The sequence below is a fragment of the Monopterus albus genome, unplaced genomic scaffold, assembly GCF_001952655.1.
Source record: "Monopterus albus unplaced genomic scaffold, M_albus_1.0 scaffold235.1, whole genome shotgun sequence".
Taxonomy (NCBI): domain Eukaryota; kingdom Metazoa; phylum Chordata; class Actinopteri; order Synbranchiformes; family Synbranchidae; genus Monopterus; species Monopterus albus.
In genome coordinates this window covers 477,501-494,873 of record NW_018128115.1, presented here as the reverse complement: position 1 = coordinate 494,873, position 17,373 = coordinate 477,501, and the positions used below count along the sequence as shown (strand labels likewise).

At 45.1% G+C, this 17,373-nt stretch overlaps 3 protein-coding genes across 4 annotated transcripts in view; 2 read left to right on the top strand and 1 right to left on the bottom strand.

The window, feature by feature from the left end:
- Positions 1-549: 549 nt before the first annotated feature.
- Positions 550-2,266, top strand: pet117 (PET117 cytochrome c oxidase chaperone). The gene is made up of 2 exons (XM_020620265.1): positions 550-742; positions 2,113-2,266. The coding sequence occupies exons 1-2, from the start codon at positions 647-649 to the stop codon at positions 2,263-2,265; spliced, it is 249 nt and encodes an 82-aa protein (XP_020475921.1). The 5' UTR covers positions 550-646; the 3' UTR covers position 2,266.
- Positions 2,267-3,399: 1,133 nt separating this feature from the next.
- Positions 3,400-13,362, top strand: kat14 (lysine acetyltransferase 14). Its single transcript, XM_020620261.1, has 10 exons — positions 3,400-3,675; positions 5,050-5,171; positions 6,568-6,689; positions 7,061-7,233; positions 7,324-7,758; positions 8,619-9,214; positions 9,800-9,933; positions 10,202-10,377; positions 11,247-11,437; positions 12,256-13,362. Exons 1-10 carry the CDS (start codon positions 3,417-3,419, stop codon positions 12,427-12,429), a joined length of 2,382 nt encoding a protein of 793 aa, XP_020475917.1. The 5' UTR covers positions 3,400-3,416; the 3' UTR covers positions 12,430-13,362.
- A 97-nt stretch (positions 13,363-13,459) lies between these two features.
- dzank1 (double zinc ribbon and ankyrin repeat domains 1) overlaps positions 13,460-17,373 on the bottom strand; it is a 14,934-nt gene continuing 11,020 nt past the window's right edge. For both annotated transcript variants that reach the window (XM_020620262.1, XM_020620263.1), the window contains exons 17-21: positions 16,610-16,671; positions 16,364-16,435; positions 16,152-16,279; positions 15,508-15,582; positions 13,460-14,171 (exon numbers count right to left, since the gene is read on the bottom strand). In XM_020620262.1, coding sequence (XP_020475918.1) covers positions 14,009-14,171; positions 15,508-15,582; positions 16,152-16,279; positions 16,364-16,435; positions 16,610-16,671 — 500 coding nt within the window. In that variant the 3' untranslated portion in view covers positions 13,460-14,008. The remainder of the gene's footprint in view (positions 14,172-15,507; positions 15,583-16,151; positions 16,280-16,363; positions 16,436-16,609; positions 16,672-17,373) is intronic.

Sequence of the window (17,373 nt, the reverse complement as noted above, 5' to 3'; positions counted from 1 at the left end):
ACTATAAATATTGACCAGTGATTCAGTGAACACATAGGGTGATGTGTAACTACATGAACATAACTGTAAGATTAAAGTATATAGACTTATGTTTGTTATATAATAAAAAAAAACCTTAACTAATTCTATTCATATTTATGTAAAAATAAAAATCACCCCAACAGGAGACATCTTTATGGAGCCCAAAAAGAAGTAGACACCATGGGATCAGGCAGAATAAGCATTAAAGAAGAAAACATAATTACAAGGCTGAGGCTGGGGCTCACAGGATTCAATGTCAAAACTAGTTTTAATGCAGAAGGAGAGGGACTAAAGGAGGAACTTAGGAAAAAGGTAATAGCTGAATTCACTAAAGAATTCACTCTGCAGTAATAGCAGTTTTTCGTTACTTAAGAGAACCCAGATTCATTCATAAAATGTAGGCCAATAAACACCATAAGAAGAAGAAGAAAATGAAGAAGAAGGAGAAGGATGATGTTGATGTCGTCGTCCTCCACCATGGTGTGTTTACAGGTTACCGTCAAAGGGGGCGCTAACTACATCCTCCATGTTCCAAACAGATCTGAATCCACCAGCGAAGAAGAAGTGAATGCGCTAACAGACGGCGGCGACAGTTAGCGGCTAACGTGGAGCTGAAGTCAACGTAATGTCTACAGCCTCTAAAGTGGTTCTGGGAGTTTCTGTGGTTCTGACTCTGAGCACCGTGGCTGCTGTTCACCTTAAACAGGGCTGGGACCGCCAGGTAAACCAGGTCGTACTGAACCGGTACAAATGTGCAGGGCTAACAGCCAGTTATACTAACCGCTAGCAGTGGAGGGAGTCTGGTCTTGTGCCCGTCAGGGTTTGTTTCCCCTGTTAAAACTGTGTTTCTGATAGCGCAGGTGGTTTGGATATCTCAGAAGCGAACACCTTGGTGAACCCGGTCTCTCCGTACAGGACATAGTGTGTGTTCTGTTCAGTACTTTAATCCCAAACAATCAGCGCCAGTCAGATTAGTGGAGAAAATAATCAGCAGGTTGATCCTAATGAAAATAACCAGTAGCTGCACTTGGATCCAAACTAGTTCAGCAAAGCTGCAGCTCGACCAGCTACAACAGCCACGTCCTGCTTTACATCAGTGCACGAGCGACAGGCTGGTAATGTGATGCTTCCTTACTGTGCACATGACAATAAACACTTTGGCCTTGACCATAATAGTATAACAGTATAGAATATACAGTATAACATTTTTCTGCGTTGAGTAGCTCGATAGTTAAAGTACGTTGAGGACAGTCTTTTCTGTTTATCCTAAACTGTGAAGATCCATGTGCACATGCTTATTTTGATACGTTAATGCATAATAAATGTCACAAAGTGAAATATATATCTTTTTACTAGTCTTGTCTTCTCAAATAAAAGAACTCGCCCCACAGTACATGTTCATGATGATACTTAAAGTGTTCAGTGCAGGACTTCTACATGTAACAGAGTAGGTTCCTTTTGCAGTGTGAGTGTGGTACTTTACTCTTGGTATAGCAAGTTCCAGCTTGTCCCCTCTGGACAAGGTCCCAAAGTGCAGAACAACCCAGTATAGGAATAGTTTTCTCCTTGGTGTGAATAAGCCATGGGGGAGGGTACAAATAACAACAATAATACTATAATTATAAATTAAGTACAAATAATTTTTCTATGTTTCATTATCTTAATAGTGATGATACCAGTATGTGGGACTAAGTATGTATTTTTGTATTTGCACTGCTTGTATGTGTGATTTTAATGGATGTCTCTCTCTCTCATACTGCAAGCCAAATTAGCTACAGGTATGAATAAAGTAACTTGGACTAATTGTTGCAGCATTATATCACATACTTTTTCTAAAAAGCTATAAGGGACATAAAACATGGGGTCATGCCCATAATTCACTTTGGAAAGAAGCTTTGTAAAGTATACAATTAGAAGATAAAGTGTTTTACAAATGGTGAACACATACCTGCTAAACACCAGCATGTGAACATGTTAGCGTTCAGATGTTAGCATGTAGCTCAAGCACCACTGTCTCTCCATCCAGAGCTGCCAGCACAGCTTCAGACCCGGTGAGTCTGGTCTGCTTAATGTTAGTCTGTGTTTTTACAGCGTCTCCACACGGGTGTACTCAGGGATCTGGAGCGGTTGGAGAGGAAGAAGGAGAATCTGAGGCTTCTGGAGGAGCAGAGGATTCTAACCAGGCATCTGGAGGAGGAGAGACGCCACAGAGAGACAGAGCTCCACCCACAGGACCGCCACTGAGACAGGTAAACACTGATATACCAGAGGGCAGCGGATTAAGCCAGGATTTTCTAGTTATCCTGGATGAATTTAGCTGTTACTTAGTTTCACAGAAGCAATAGCACATACAGGCAGTGGCTTACTATGGAGATCAATTCTGTGCAACTAGCCTTCAAGGAATTGTCACTGTGATCATTGGCCTACATGGAAGTGGAGCCACATAGGCCAGCTTTTCATTTAAAAGTTGTTTTTAATGGATGAATTCAGTCTCATTCACATTTGGATTAATATTACATAGAACACTCAACTAAAAAACAGCTTATTATTAATAATATCAAATATGTATCGTTCAGTCAATACACGTTACGCTCTACTTGTGGATTTATCAAGTTTAGAAGTTGCAGAAAAGAAATTTCAGGTCTGTAAGAAGGAACATGCTACATATCACCCAGACTCCACTGTTTGTAGAATGAACCATTTTTACACATTTAGGCTGTGGATTAGTGGCTGTAATTCATCTTCATGCTTAATTTCCTGAGTAACATATGGTTTCAGTTAAGAACAATGCTTAGTAAATGTATATTTTAGGCGACTTCACACATTCACTCAGTCTGCTGCCACCTGCCGCGCTTGGTCTTGCTCTTTTATTACCACAGTCGTGTTTCAGTTTTTACAGATCATGTACTTGAATTCCCCATAAGCGTCCATGAGTGCGCATGCTCAGTGAGTCTGAAATATGCCGCACGTCTTTGATGGGTGTGCTTGAAAACCCGACCAGATCTGTTCCAATCGTGCCGATCCTTTCATTTTAATGACACTACTTAACACATGGCGTGGCGGCACGGCCAAACGCAGCTTCCGCGTCGGCATCAGTGAATCTGTGATTGACCTCCTCATGGTATGCTAAAGAAAGCGGTGAACACGCATTCATCCGAAGAAATTAGACCTGACTGGACTTAGCTGCACCTCCTCAATCTGGCTTTTCCTTCGTGAAGCTCATTAAGCCAAGATGCCCTTAGTGGACTAGGCCAAGCCTCACTTTGTCTTGTAGTCTTGGATTTCTTAATTCTGTTTTTGTGAACCGGCCCTCGGGTCATCTGTACAGGTGTGCTACCGCAACATTCCTGACTGATGTTAACCTTACCTGTCCAGGTTTCTCCTGAGGCTCAGTGATGGACAGCAGCAGCGAGCAGCTGGGTGGGGGTGAGGACGAGGCGGCCTGTACATCAGCTTCAGAGGGCCTGGAGGAAGGGGAGGTGGAGGGGGAGACTCTGCTGATTGTGGAGTCAGAGGATCAGGGATCAGTGGATCTGTCACATGACCAGAGCGGAGACTCTCTGACCAGCGATGTAGGCGAGGAGGCCGACGGAGGCTGGGCCTGCGAGGACATGTCGTTCTACTGTGACCGCTGCCACAAGTGGATACCTGCAGGTGAGTCAGCCAGTCAGAGTGCCCAGCTGTTTATTCCACAGAGTTTGGTGTCACAGTCAGACAGACAACACAGACATGTAAACAGGAAAACATAGTCATGACCAAGAATATTGGCATCCCTGCATTTCTGTCAGATAACACACCGCTTCTCCCAGAAAACTGTTGCAATCACAGATTCTTTGGTATTCTCATGTTTTGTTCTGTTTGCATTGGAGCAACATAAAAAAGCAGAGGAAAAAGCCTAATCTGATCCAGTCCAACCAGAACTACAAAAATGGACTGGACAGAATTACTGACACCCTCAACATAATATTTGGTAGTCCATCCTTTGGACGAAGTAACTGAAATCAGTCTCTTCCTGTAACCATCAGTGAGTTTCTTCCACCTCTCTACTGGAGTTTGGGACCACTCTTTTTTTTTGCCAGCTTTTCCAGGTCTCTCAGACTTGAAGGGTTCTGTTAGGGTTATTTTATCATAAACAAACGGACTGAGTAGACCGAGGCCAATTTTCTTTATATAAGGATTTTAACACTTGCAGCAAGGCAGCATTCAATACATACAGTTCAGTTGCATGAAAACAATGCTCGGAGAGGAAGTCTCAGCTGAGCCTATTTATACAGTCACGTTGGTACTGTGGCAGTCCAAGAATTCAATCCCTGTTATCAGTCCCTGTCTACCAGACAGAGCCAGGTGCCATCACAAACTTTTCTGCATACTCGTGGTCTGGTATTTATGAGAACTATGTGGATCAGCTCAAGCACGAATACATCATCTGCTCTAAACCAAAACACCTGCACATACAAATGTATAACATCTTCTTGAGCATTCGAACAAGTCATAACACAGCATTTTCCCAACAGGCTCCTTCTCCCAGCTGCTGTTCTTAGATCTCTCCACAGGAGCTCTATGGGCTTTAGATCTGGACTCATTTCTGGCCACGTCAGAACTCTCCAGCTCATTGTCTGAAACCATTTCTGGTGCTTTATGATGTCTTCTTTTGGTCATTGTCCTGCTGTAAGGCCCATGATCTCTGATAGAGACCCAACTTTCTGACACAGGGCCCTCTATTGAGCTCCAGAACTCTTTGGTAGTCTAATGCCACACACACAGTCGAGACATCCAGAGCCTGAAGCAGCAAAGCAAACCCAAAACCTCAGTGAACCTCCACCGTGTTTGACTGTAGGGGCCGTGTTCTTTTCCCTGAAGGCCTTTTGTGTGTTGTTTCAATGCAGTCAACAGAAATAAACATGGAAATATCAAAGAATTAGTGATTGCAACAATTTTCTTGGAGAAGTGGTGCATTATGACAGAAATGCAGAAGTTGCCAAGGGTAGTTTTGTTAAACAGTTTGACTCCGACACTGTTGGTCTGCAGCTCAGCTCCGCGGCGAACAGCCCAGCTACTTGAAAGGGGACAACTTCTTCAAATTCATCTGCTACGACTGCTCTGAGGACAGCAAAGAGAGCTTCGAGAGGATGAGACTCACCTGGCAGCAGGTACACAACTGCCATGGCCCAGGTTTATCAAACTGCTACAAGTCTTTCAGTTTTACTTCAGAATAAAAACTACTTACCAAACTAGTTTTGAGCTTTGATAGGATGTTAACCACTGTTTTGTCATTGATCAGGCTGTAAACAACAACCAGAAAGAATCTGACTTTGATAAAGAGATGTTCAGTCTCAGTGAGGTTTTCCTGGAGGTAACAGGGTACAACCTGTCCGGTGTAAGGTCGATCAATATCTCTGATTGTCTCTGATAACTCATATGATCACTTGAGAGATGCTCTTCAAAGTGTCTCATACACTTGGTCGTCAGCTGGAGAGTCACTGATAAACATCTCGTTTCTTGAACTTGATACTCTGCCTTTTGTCCTTTACATATTTCTTTGGAGTTGTTTTTAAAGTTGATAAATGGAGGAGGATGCATTTTAGTATTCACCTGCTGAGCATAGCAAAGCAGACCCACTTCTCAAACACACAATAGTAACTGGACAGCACTCAGAGAGTGCAGAACTCTGCCTCAGTGTCCCCATAAGGGCATAACAGCAATATTCCCCTGATAGTGTGACCCTCATAATATGACTGCTGACCATGAAAACGTGCTGCTGGCATGTGGAATGATGCTGATATCCTTATTAGTTTTGAAAGTTAAACGAGAAAAACAATAGACGTGACAGACATCCACTCACTGGTTTAAGGGTCAAATGGGGACTTCAGTGATTGGACTGCGGGCAAAGCGGTGAAGACGTCTGTTCTCCCTGTTCAACAGCTGTTTGATAAACTGCTCCTACAGCCTCTGTTACTGGCTGTTTGGTGCACTGTGGAGTGATCCTTCATGTCCTCTGCTCAGCTGGAAGTGTGAGAGGAGCCCCTCGCTCCCCTAAACAGGGACAGACACAGGGAAGATACAGCAGAGAAGCAAATTTCTAAATTGGCGTTACCAGGATAGACTGAGTACATATTCTCAAACTAAGTAGTTACTGTGTCACCTGAAAAACAAGTCACAGCTTAAGAAAGTAGCATAACACCGGTCCTACAGAGCCTGGCCCCAAACCTGTGCTGCATAGAGTAGATCTTTCCCCAGCTATGTATGTGCTTGGAGTGCTCAGCAGCACAGCCACACACTTTGGCCACAAGGCAGCTCACAAACACCCAGCAGCCTTTCCAGTACTCACAATGGCAAAGAATGTTTTAAAATATTCCAGTATCTAAATCATGATATGGATCAGCACCAAAATCTAATCAGTTGTTCTGTGGGCCCTACCCTACCTCTCCAACACATTTAATCAAAATACATTCATTATTTTTTGAGTATTGCTATTAACAATCAAACACAGGCAAAACTGTAGCCCTGCCCTGGGCGGAGGTAAAAATAATCTTTGCTGTGTGGCAGGTGGTGATGCTGGCCATGTACAACTTGTCCCTGGAGGGGACGGGTCGACAGGGTTACTTCAGGTGGAAAGAGGACATCTGTGCTTTTATTGGCCGACATTGGAACTTCCTGCTCGGAACAAGGTTGCTGTAATATTTATTTGTACAGTTATTAACACATTTTATCCTGCTTTCCTTGCCTTTACTGATTTAGCTGTTTGTTAAACTCTTTGTCACTTAATGTTTGAAAGCAGACCTGATGGGTATCTTTGGTTGAAGGATAATTGAAGTGTTTATTTTTAAATAAACCTGATAATATACAGTTAATTTTGTAGCCTTTTTGTTCAAGTCTTTTCCTTCTCTCACTGTGTGATTCCCATCGCGGCCCCACGATCCACCACCTCTCAGTTCCCAGAATGAAAGCTAAAAAAAGGGGAATGGTGGCTGCAGCTCTCAGTTGGTCAGGGGTGTGACCACTTTCCTGTGTTTTACCTGGTGACTGTCAAACTCTGCAGGAAGAAGACGTCCACATGGTGGAGCACAGTGGCCGGTTGCCTGTCGGTCGGCAGTCCCACCTTCTTTCGCTCAGGAGCACAGGAGTTTGGTGAGCCCGGCTGGTGGAAGCTGGTTCAGAACAGACCTCCGACCCTGAGACCAGAGGTGGACAAATCCACTAGTAGGGCTAAAGGTAAGTGGTACTTGGAATTGATCCTGGAGGTCAAAGGTTAACTTATACAGGTAAATGAAAGTGAGTTGATCTTTAGTTGTTTCCATGCAGCTTCTAAACCTGCCATAGACCCGATTATTACCGTTGAGGGTCTGAGGAAGCGAGGAGCCAAAAACCCTGTAGAGAACGCCATGCAGCTTAAAGAGAAGCGTTCTCGTACACAAGAGGCCAAAGAGATCCGAAGGGCTCAAAAGGAGGCAGTGGGAGGCTACAATGACCGCAGTGCCTCCTCCACACCCGTCAAACTGGGTGGAGGCCGCGGTGGGAGCACTGGACGCCGGCCTGATCTCGTCCTGGAGAAAGGTGAGGTAATTGATTTCTCCTCCCTCAGCTCTTCAGACCGAACGCCGCTCACCAGCCCATCGCCATCACCTTCACCTGACTTCTCCGCCCCGGGCACGCCGGCATCTCATTCAGCTACACCTAGCTTGTTGTCAGAGGCCGACCTTATCCCTGATGCCATGCCTCCACAGGCACTGTTCCATGGTGAGTGAACACCCAGCTCATTAAACAGAGCGCCACAGGGATGACATGTTTTTGTAGGCCAGCCCAGAAGTTAGCATCACCTTGGTTCCCTCAACAAAAAAGCTAGTGGGATTTTTCCATAGACTTTTGGATGACTGCATATAATAAACTCAGTGACAAACAAGTTTGACACTTGTTTTGTTCAGCAAGATGATCTTCAGCGGTGAACACCACTCTTATGATGTTTGAAGCCCAAATACAATCGCCAAAATAAAAGGCTGTTGTTAGGATATAAATGAACTGTGCTATGGTCCCATGACTTCAGCATCACCGCTACTGCTTCCAACTTGTAATTTCATTTAGCGATCTTACCTCTGACAAATTCCTTTCCTCTTAGTGTGACCTGATGTAGCTAGTTATCATGGCTGTGTTACTTAGTTAGCATAGCTTGCAAATGTACCAGGTCAAAAATAACAAGGCTGTAAAGGCAGACTAGTGAGTAGTGAGTCTCCATGTTTGACATGATGAGGGTTAATATCCCAGACAGCCTCTGTGGTCAGTTTACTCATTTGTTAGCTTCTTTTAAGGCCTAAAATCACTAAAAATCATGAGTGGAGTATTGACTGAGGTATTTTATGTATAGAACAAAACATAAAACAGTATTGGTCTTGTGTTAACCACAGACCTTATGTCAGGCGTCTGACCAAAAACCCATTCAGAAAACCCATTGACTACATGGCGAAGGAACCAGAAGTGCAAAAATGCTCAGTTCTGGGTTTTAGGACTCGGTACTACAGTACTATGTTAACTGCCCATTGTGAGTTTTTGTGGTGTTCTAACAAACACTGATGGCATGCCCTCTTTGCTGCCTGGATCTCCAGATGATGAGGAGATGGAGACAGAGGGGATGATCGATCCAGGGATGGAGTACATCCCTCCTCCCAGTACCAGTCTTGTTGCCCATAAGAAGCTTCGCCCAGTGCCACCAAACATCAAACGTGAGGCAAACAGCGAGGACGATGAAGGCTGCGAGCGTGAGGATTATTTTGAAGAGCCAGTAAGTCGAAGTGAAGGCCCATCACTCTCTGCTGTGGGCTGTGTTGGTGCCGGGGGGCTCGAAAGGAGGAGGATGACTCATCCTGAGAAAGCAGATGGAGCTGGCATAGTTTCCCAGAGTCCTCATTATGCCCCCCTCAGTCTTTATGAGGAGAGGATGCTGCTGCGACGGCTGGATGCCTGCCCACTGGCCTTAGCCGTCACTCCGCAAGCTAAACGCCTCCACAGGAAGCTGCTGCTTCGCCAGGCAAAGAGGCAGAGAGGACTCCCTTTGCTGGATATTGATCGGGCAGTCAGCGCCACCCTCAGTTTGGTGGGAGGCATCTACGGTGCCCAGGAGACAGGAACAGTGATGGGAGGTGGAGTCATGGGGAAATACTGCACCAACAGCCAGGAGCTGCGTATTCTAGATCGCTTCCAGGTACCATGTCCAATGCACCAACATTCATCCTAATCTCATGTAGTCAATCTCACGCGGTTCGTCTGAAATTGGTTCACAACATGCAGTGACAGATTCCTTTGAGCATATGAAAACCTTCCACCTTAATGTGGTTAACGTTAAAGGAGCAATGTGACTTCAGGACCACTCTTTGCTAAGGCTTGTCCTGAAATCATTCATGTTGTGTGATGGTAGTTGGTCACTTTGTTGTATTGTGGGATAATCCACTTCCTACAGTCTAACAAGACTACATAATACAGCAGGAGACACACTATATAATAAATTAGTTTGACAGTATTGTTGTTTAACAGTTGGTCTAAACATGATTCTAAACTCGACACCCACATCGTTCCCACCTTTCCTCCACAATCAACCACAGAGCGTCAAAGAAATGGCTTTTATAGCTAAGCAGCAACCCTAGAATAACTCAGTCTGGTAAATGTTTGACAGCTGTGGTTTCAGGCTCATGACTGTGAAATGCTTCTGATTTTGTTGAGCACGGTTAAACCCCGATGGTGATGGAGAGAACCACTGATGTAGACTCTACGTACATGTGTTTTTGTGTAGACAAACCTCTCTAGCCGAAGGGGCGTCCAGCAGCATTCAGTGTCCTTCTGGCATCGTCTGATGGGAGCAGAAGGCAGTTTGGACCAGAGCATCAAGAGTCCGTATACTTCCCGCATCTTGAAACCGTACATCAGGTAGAGAATTTCCTAGAACATTCCAATGGTTAAAGAGTGTCCTGCATCCTTCATCACGTAGGGAGAGAGAGTCCTGAGACCTTTGGTGTGGCAGTAGGAGGTTTCAGGACCTTTTCTACCTCTGATCTCCAGGCATTGCTTTGAGTGCACTATATTGTGTAGAAGGGTGCTATGTAAGACCATTTACCATCAGTATCAGCAGTAGTACTATTAATGATAGTACTAGTAGGTAGTACAGCAGTAGCACTTCACTGTGATTGTTCTTCAGGAGGGATTATGAGAGTCGTCCGGTGAAGCTGAGGCTGCTGGCAGAGATCAGAGCTTACCCTCACAGAAACGAGCCTGACTGGGTCCCTGAGCCTGATTCCTCCATCGACTACTGCTACGTCCGCCCGAACCACATCCCCTCCGTCAATGCCATGTGTCATGACAGCTTCTGGCCAGGTAGCGCAGAAGCATCCTTTTATAACTATCTAGGGATGTCATGATACTAGTACCACTGAAATTCTACGATACTCAGTGAAATTAATGTATTTCAACATGACTTTTTTATTCCATTCCAGCAACAAGAGTGGGATGGAGCCTTCAAGAAATAAAAGGGCATCACTATGATTTAAAACAGATCAAATAAATAAAACTTTTTTGACTTCACATTTCTACTGCAGTACCCAGCTGCCTGAACTATGAAAAAAAAAAGAATGCTGATACTGTGAAAGGACTATTAGGAGATCTCAAAGAAACCCCCAGAGGCTGCTGCACACACAGCATGCAGACACACACACCGCTATATGCTGACAGGCTGAACAGTGACGTTAATGTTGGTAGTGTACTAACGTTATTACGAGCAGCACCAGCTCACTTTATTTTGTGTTGCTCCATTAGCCAAAATACGCTAACGTGAACACATGTCAGCAAGTTCAAATTACATAACTGTAGTTCAGTGGGTGGAGCAGCCATCTCCCAACCGGAGGCTTGGGAGTTCGAATCTCGGTGCCTGCAGTCCACATGTCGAAGACACTGAACCCCCAAGTTACCCCCGATGGTTAGAACCATCAGTGTGAGTTGGCGCCCCAGATGGCTGCCTCGGTTCTGTACCGGAAACAAATTCCTTGTGTCTAACATACTTGGCCAAATAAAGGTGATCATCGTTTGTACAGATCTGGATGTCTGTCTTTGAGATGCTAATTTTGAGGTGTTTCCTCATCACGTTTTCAGATTTTTGGTACCAACGTGGTACTGAAGCACATGACATCCCTACAACTATCCCACCATGACTCAATAAAACTACTATGTGTTTTGTCCTCCCCCTCCAGGTGTGGACCTGTCTGAGTGTCTGCAGTACCCAGACTTCAGCGTGGTCGTCCTCTATAAGAAAGTCGTGATTGGCTTCGGTTTCATGGTGCCTGATGTGAAGTATAATGAGGCCTACATCTCCTTTCTGCTGGTCCATCCTGAGTGGAGGAGAGCCGGCATCGGCACCTTCATGATCTACCATCTCATCCAGGTGAGATTCTGGGTGTCTGAAGGTCCATCTTCATGTCAAAGGTCAAACAGAGCGGTCTGGGAGCTGCCAGAGGACAACGCTGTCATTTAATGTTCAGCTTTTTCAGTTTGCCTTCTGTTAAACCTTTTCCTAATATGTAAATGATGATGTGGTTTTTTTTTACTGTCATGCTACTCTGTCTGGGGTGGTATGGCAGGCACGTTGACATGTTTTGGTGTTTTAGAGGCAGCATTACTAACCTTAATGGGACAATACACCGTATAGCTGAGATGTTCTGGATTTTCTGACCAAAACAGCTGCTTTGCTCCATCATTTCAGCCAGTCCCACTACCCCACACTGTATTGTTCAGGAGCCTCTTGATCCAAATACTGGATAAATTATTGATATAAATAAAAAAATAACTAGGAGCTGGACGACACAACACGTGACGTGTGTCTCAAAAACACGACCTAGTCAACAGAAATACAAGACTAGATGTAAATAAGCATTGGAATTAGGTGGGCTCTATTCTGGCTGATGCTGATCCTGTGAAAATATGCTGTGGTTGGTGCTGACCCGATACTTAGTAGATGTGACGCCTCTAGTTAAAACACAAGTCAGCCTCATGAGGTGTATAACGTGACGAGTCGCCCTCACAAGCCGAATAACGTGACGACTTGACCTCCAAAGATGAGTAACGTGACAAGTCAGAGTCGACCTGTCGAGTCGTCGTCTTCTGGTAACATTCATTATCAGATGAGAACAGGTTAATAAACACTTTAGCTAGCACAGGTGTGTTGGTCTGGTTCTGGTTCCACCTTTGTCTTGTGTTTTTCAGACTTGTATGGGGAAGGACGTGACGCTGCATGTGTCGGCCAGTAATCCGGCTATGCTGCTGTACCAGAAGTTTGGATTCAAAGCGGAGGAGTACATCCTGGACTTCTATGATAAGTACTATCCTGTGGACAGCACTGAGTGCCGCCATGCCTTCTTCCTCCGACTGAGACGCTGAGACAGCAACACCATTTTTGTTTTCAGATGTACAACCGGTCTGATAGTTTGAGCCGCAGAGCCAGTCCACTGCTGCACACCTGGACAGTTCTTCTGCTCAGTCCAGGGATTCAACCAACAACCCCCACTTACAGGCCGCTGTCTGCCAGGCTGGACAAAATGGAAATGATAAATGGACTTGTACAGTGCTTTTCTGCCTTGGTGCTTAACAGATTCACCCATTCACATACTGATGGCGGCAGAGCTGCCATGCAAAGCGCTGGCCTGGCCGCTGGGAGCAACTTGGGGTTCAGTGTCTTGTCCAAGGACACTTTTACATGTGGACTGGGCAGAACGGGACTCAAACCACAGACCTTGTAATCACGGGTTGACCCGCTCTACCCCTGCGCCACAGCCCCCCCAACACTGAGTCTCACAGTATTTGTGGTTAAATTAATATATTGACTGGGTTTTTTCTGAAGACATTTAGTCAAGAAATTGATCATGCACAACACGTGCCACTCAGCCAGACCAGTCATGTGGACTAAACCACAACCTTCATATGGGCTTGTATCCAAACATAGGCTGAAGCCCCTGATAACATCTAGTTTTGTGTGTCCGCTGTCTTTTTGTATTGTTTGGTTCAGTTTCCCACTACACCTGTGTTTCTTCAACCATTAGAGCCAAAATGAAACTCACTAGAGTTTAACACTGGATGTCTAGTTAATGTTTCTTAGGTTGGGTGGACACAGATACTGTATATGTTCAGATGCGGAGCGTGATCGGGGGGGCGCGACAGCAGCAGACGTGTTGGTGTCGCCCCCTACAGGCAAAAAGTAACTGCTGCTGCAATTGTATCACTTTGACCACCTGCAGGCAAAGACTCTTTCTTTTTATAGCTGCCGTTTGAGAGTTTTTGAGCTTTTTGCTAAAATAAAATATTGTTGAAATAGGACAGATGTGACACACTGACCTCCAGTGGGTGGTAAGTTTGTTAATCAGTTTGTCTTTTTCAAACATCAGGTTTATTTCCAGCATGTGTCCATCAGACAAATGTGGCTCAGTGTCAGATTTGCATCCAAAAGTACCTTAAATTTTACCTGAGGTCCTGTCTCCACCCTCCTGCTGTGTGACTGGCTGATGGAGATAACCACACCTTTTACACTGATGAACGTTTGGCATTTCCTCTTTATTATGCAGTTCATGTCACCTGTTAAGAGTGAACAGTTTTATCTAAAAAGCAAAATTATATGTGACAACGTAATCTCAACTCTTAGTGATGAAACCTGAGCCAGTTCTTCTGACTTGTGAGGACCATGAGATGTAGTGAAAAGCTAAAAAACTGACCATGAGCTGAGCTTTGTAGGTGACACAAACTGATTCTAAGGTCAGGAATTAATTTAAATTAACACGGTTTCAATATTCAACACCAAAAACAGACCTTAGTCTAAACAGTTAGTATTATACAGAATAATAAAGCATTTCTTAAATATTGCTCCTGTCTGTTTGCACAGTTGCTACAACATCGGGATGTTACGCAGCTTCAGAAAAAAAAAAATAAAAAAAAACAGTGAAGATTCAGATTCAGTCCAGTTTGTTCATCAGAAAACATCCAGGTTCAGTTTGGGTTTCCCCAGTTTGCCCAGTAAGTCCATTCCAGTCTGTGCAGCCAGCAGAGTGACCATGTTGTTACAGCCCGAGTTCACTGCCACGTCGTACGGCGTCTGACCGGCAGCGTTTCTGCGCCTCGTGCTGGCCTTGCAGCTGAAACCAGGGTGAGAGGTGATGAGCTCACAGTGACACCAGGAGCTGCAGTTCCACAAGTCCGTTCATCACAAGGGAATAAATGAGAGAACCCTGATACTTTTTTCTCAGAAACCTTATTTATTCTCAGCTTTTTCTCTCAGTTTCCAGGTTTGTCAGCTATCACAAGAAACCTAGATATAAGTGAACATGGTGCATGTGATGAGAACAAAGATGTGCTCATGCTCTGCCACTGCCTTCTACCGAGCAGCTGTGTCCATCCTAGCATGCTGTATTTCAGTGTGGGTCACAAGCTGCTCTGCAGCAGATAAAAACTACAAAGAGAAGTGAAAGCAGCAGAAAAAATCTCTGGCTGCCACTTGGCAGCCTTGGAGGATGCAGCAACTTCACATTGTCTCAGTGGCACTAAAAACATTGTTAAAGACTCCTCTGACCCTGGTTTGTTTGAACTGTTGCCCTCAGACAGGTGATGTAGATCAGCCAGAGCACACCCCCCCACACAGGGACTGTTTCTTTCCCAGGACCATCTGTGTCCTGAACTCTAATCCTGTGTGGTTTTAGTGTTTCCGTGTTCCTTCTTTATGCACCAAACGGAGTTAAACTCCTAATTTCATTGTTTGCAGAGCATACAATGACAATACAGGAATTCAGTTCAGTCAGCTCAGTCCACATGTGGGCTGCCAGGTTTCCAACTGGTTTTTTGGATCATCAGGCAAAACTTTCACCCAAGTGAACAAGATCGTCCTCGTCACTGGTGCCTCTGGGATCTACAGTACCTTTCGGATGCTCCGCCCTACTTGCCTGACCTGGCTCCTCCCCAAAACCAAGGCCAACGTGTGTGGAAAATGCTACGAGGTTTGAGGAGATGCAATCGGGGAAGGAAGTGAGTGAAGAGCTCAACAAGCTGAAAAAGATGTTTTTTGGGATTGTTTTGAAAAATGGACCCACAGATTGTGAAAGTGCACTGGGCTCGGTGGCGATTATTTGGAGAAGCAGAGAATAGAGAAGGTTTCTGAGGAAACATTAAAGGTCATTATTTTATTTCAGTGAAAGTGAATGAACCTGTGGAATTCCCCTGGTAAATGTGTTCACATATCTCAAACTCAGTTTTTCAGCTGTTCTCTGTGGAAACCTGTGTGAGCAGTTAGGTATATTGGCACTGTCTACAGGAAACCATGTGACGTCAAACTGGGTCATTTTGAATTTTCCAGGTGTTCCTCTTCCTTCTAAAGCTGTTTAGAAACCTGCTGAGTTTCTGACAGCATCATGAGGATACAAACACGTTTTAAGAGGACAGCTTTGTACAGAGGTTTGTGTTCACACAGGTGTAGTGTACCTGAGCAGGACCTGTGCACACTGCAGACCATCAGAGCCCAGAGCTGCAGCTTCATGCAAAGCTGTGTTGTTCATCCTGAGGAAGAGGAGGAGTTTCATCACATTAGGTCATCAGTATACAAACAAACCACCTTCACCGGGGGACCAGTCCCAATCCTCGAGGGCCACCGTCCTGCTGGTTTTCCAGCTATCCCTGCCCTACCCGCTGATGATTACCTGGATCAGGTGAGTTCAGTCAATCACAAGCTGGAATATATCAATTCACTCTGACTTTCCTTATTTGACCTTCACCTAAGATGAAGAACACACATGATCCAGGTAGGGCAGGGATAGCTGGAAAACTAGCAGGACGGCACCCTCAAGGACCGGGACTTGCCACCCCCGACCTACACACAGTGGTCAACATGCACAGGACCAGTTGGGGATCCACTAAAGGTACCAGGAGGTAAAACCAGGGTGCTTGGTGGGTCACCTCACAGCATTTGAAGCCCCCTCCCTGCACGGCAAGCTTGGTGTTCTAGCTTTGAAACGGTTACATTGCTTGCAGATTGAAGTTTCTGAACTGAAGCTGATAGCGGCTGACTGAATCATTCCTTTTTCATGGCATTTGTTTTGATTTTATCTGGTTTTCCTCTGTGGCCTTACTGTCCAGACTGCTGGTCAACATCAGCTCCTCGCTGCACCAAAACAGGAAGTACATCATGGTGACCGTTGACAACAGCAACTGCCAGGGCATGTCGCTCGTCACTGCTCCAGCAGGAGGGGTTCGCCCCCTGGTGGTCAACAAACAGAGTAATTAGTGTATACAGCAACGGGTAATCAAGAAGAGGTTGCCGATTGGCTGCAGAGGCTTGCACCTTATCCAGGAGCTGCTGAATGATGCTGATCTGACCTCGACCCAGACCGAGCTCCTTCAGCAGCTGAACGTCCTGGAACCAGGAGAACCAACAACAGGACGTCAGGCTCTTTGAGTTGAGATCACAGTTTAACAACTCAAGCATCATCTTCTTCTGTTCTCTAGCCAAAGCTTAAATGTGTACCCCACTCCTCAGATAAACTGTCACAGCAGGAGCAGATGGGGGAGAGATGGGGGGCTTTCTTACCAGGGGGTTGGATGTCAGGTTTGATCTGGGGGGTTTCATCAGCTCTGCAGACCAATCACTTCCTGTCAGACACAAATCAAACACTGACTGGCACAATGCTACAAACCTGTTGACAACTGGGTCTGAGAGCTGTATGGTCCCTCTTGATTAACCCTTTACTGGATGAAGTGATCCTGAGGACTAAATCAGCGAGGTAAACAGCCCAGAGGCTGCACTGCTGACGAGCAGTTCTGATGGAGCATATTCAAGTTCAAAGTGTTTATTTGTCATATGCACCGTTAGGAAACGTGTTTCCCTGCACAATGAAATTCTTACTTTGCCGTCCACATGAATGCCACAAAATACAAGTGAAATATAAAGTAGATTAATAAGTAACACAAAATCTAAGGTACTTTAAGCAGCAAATGCAGCAATATAATAAAAATAAATGAGAACATAATAAATGTATGCTGCATGGGAGCAGCATGTGCAACAGTCAATGTGCAAACAGAATGTAAACAGTACATCACATATTTCCTGGTAATAAACTCCTCAGCTGTTTAGGACTCTGATGGCAGAGGGAAAGAAAGAGTTTTTCAGTCTAGTGGTCCTACATTTCACACTTCTGAACCTCCGGCCAGAGGGTAGGGAGGTGAACAGTCCGTGCTGGGGGTGGGTGGGGTCTTTAAGGATGGAGGCAGCTTTCCTACACACCCTGTGGTGGTAAATGCTCTGCAGAGAGGGCAGTGGAGTCCTGGTGATCTTCTCCACAGTCTTTACCACTC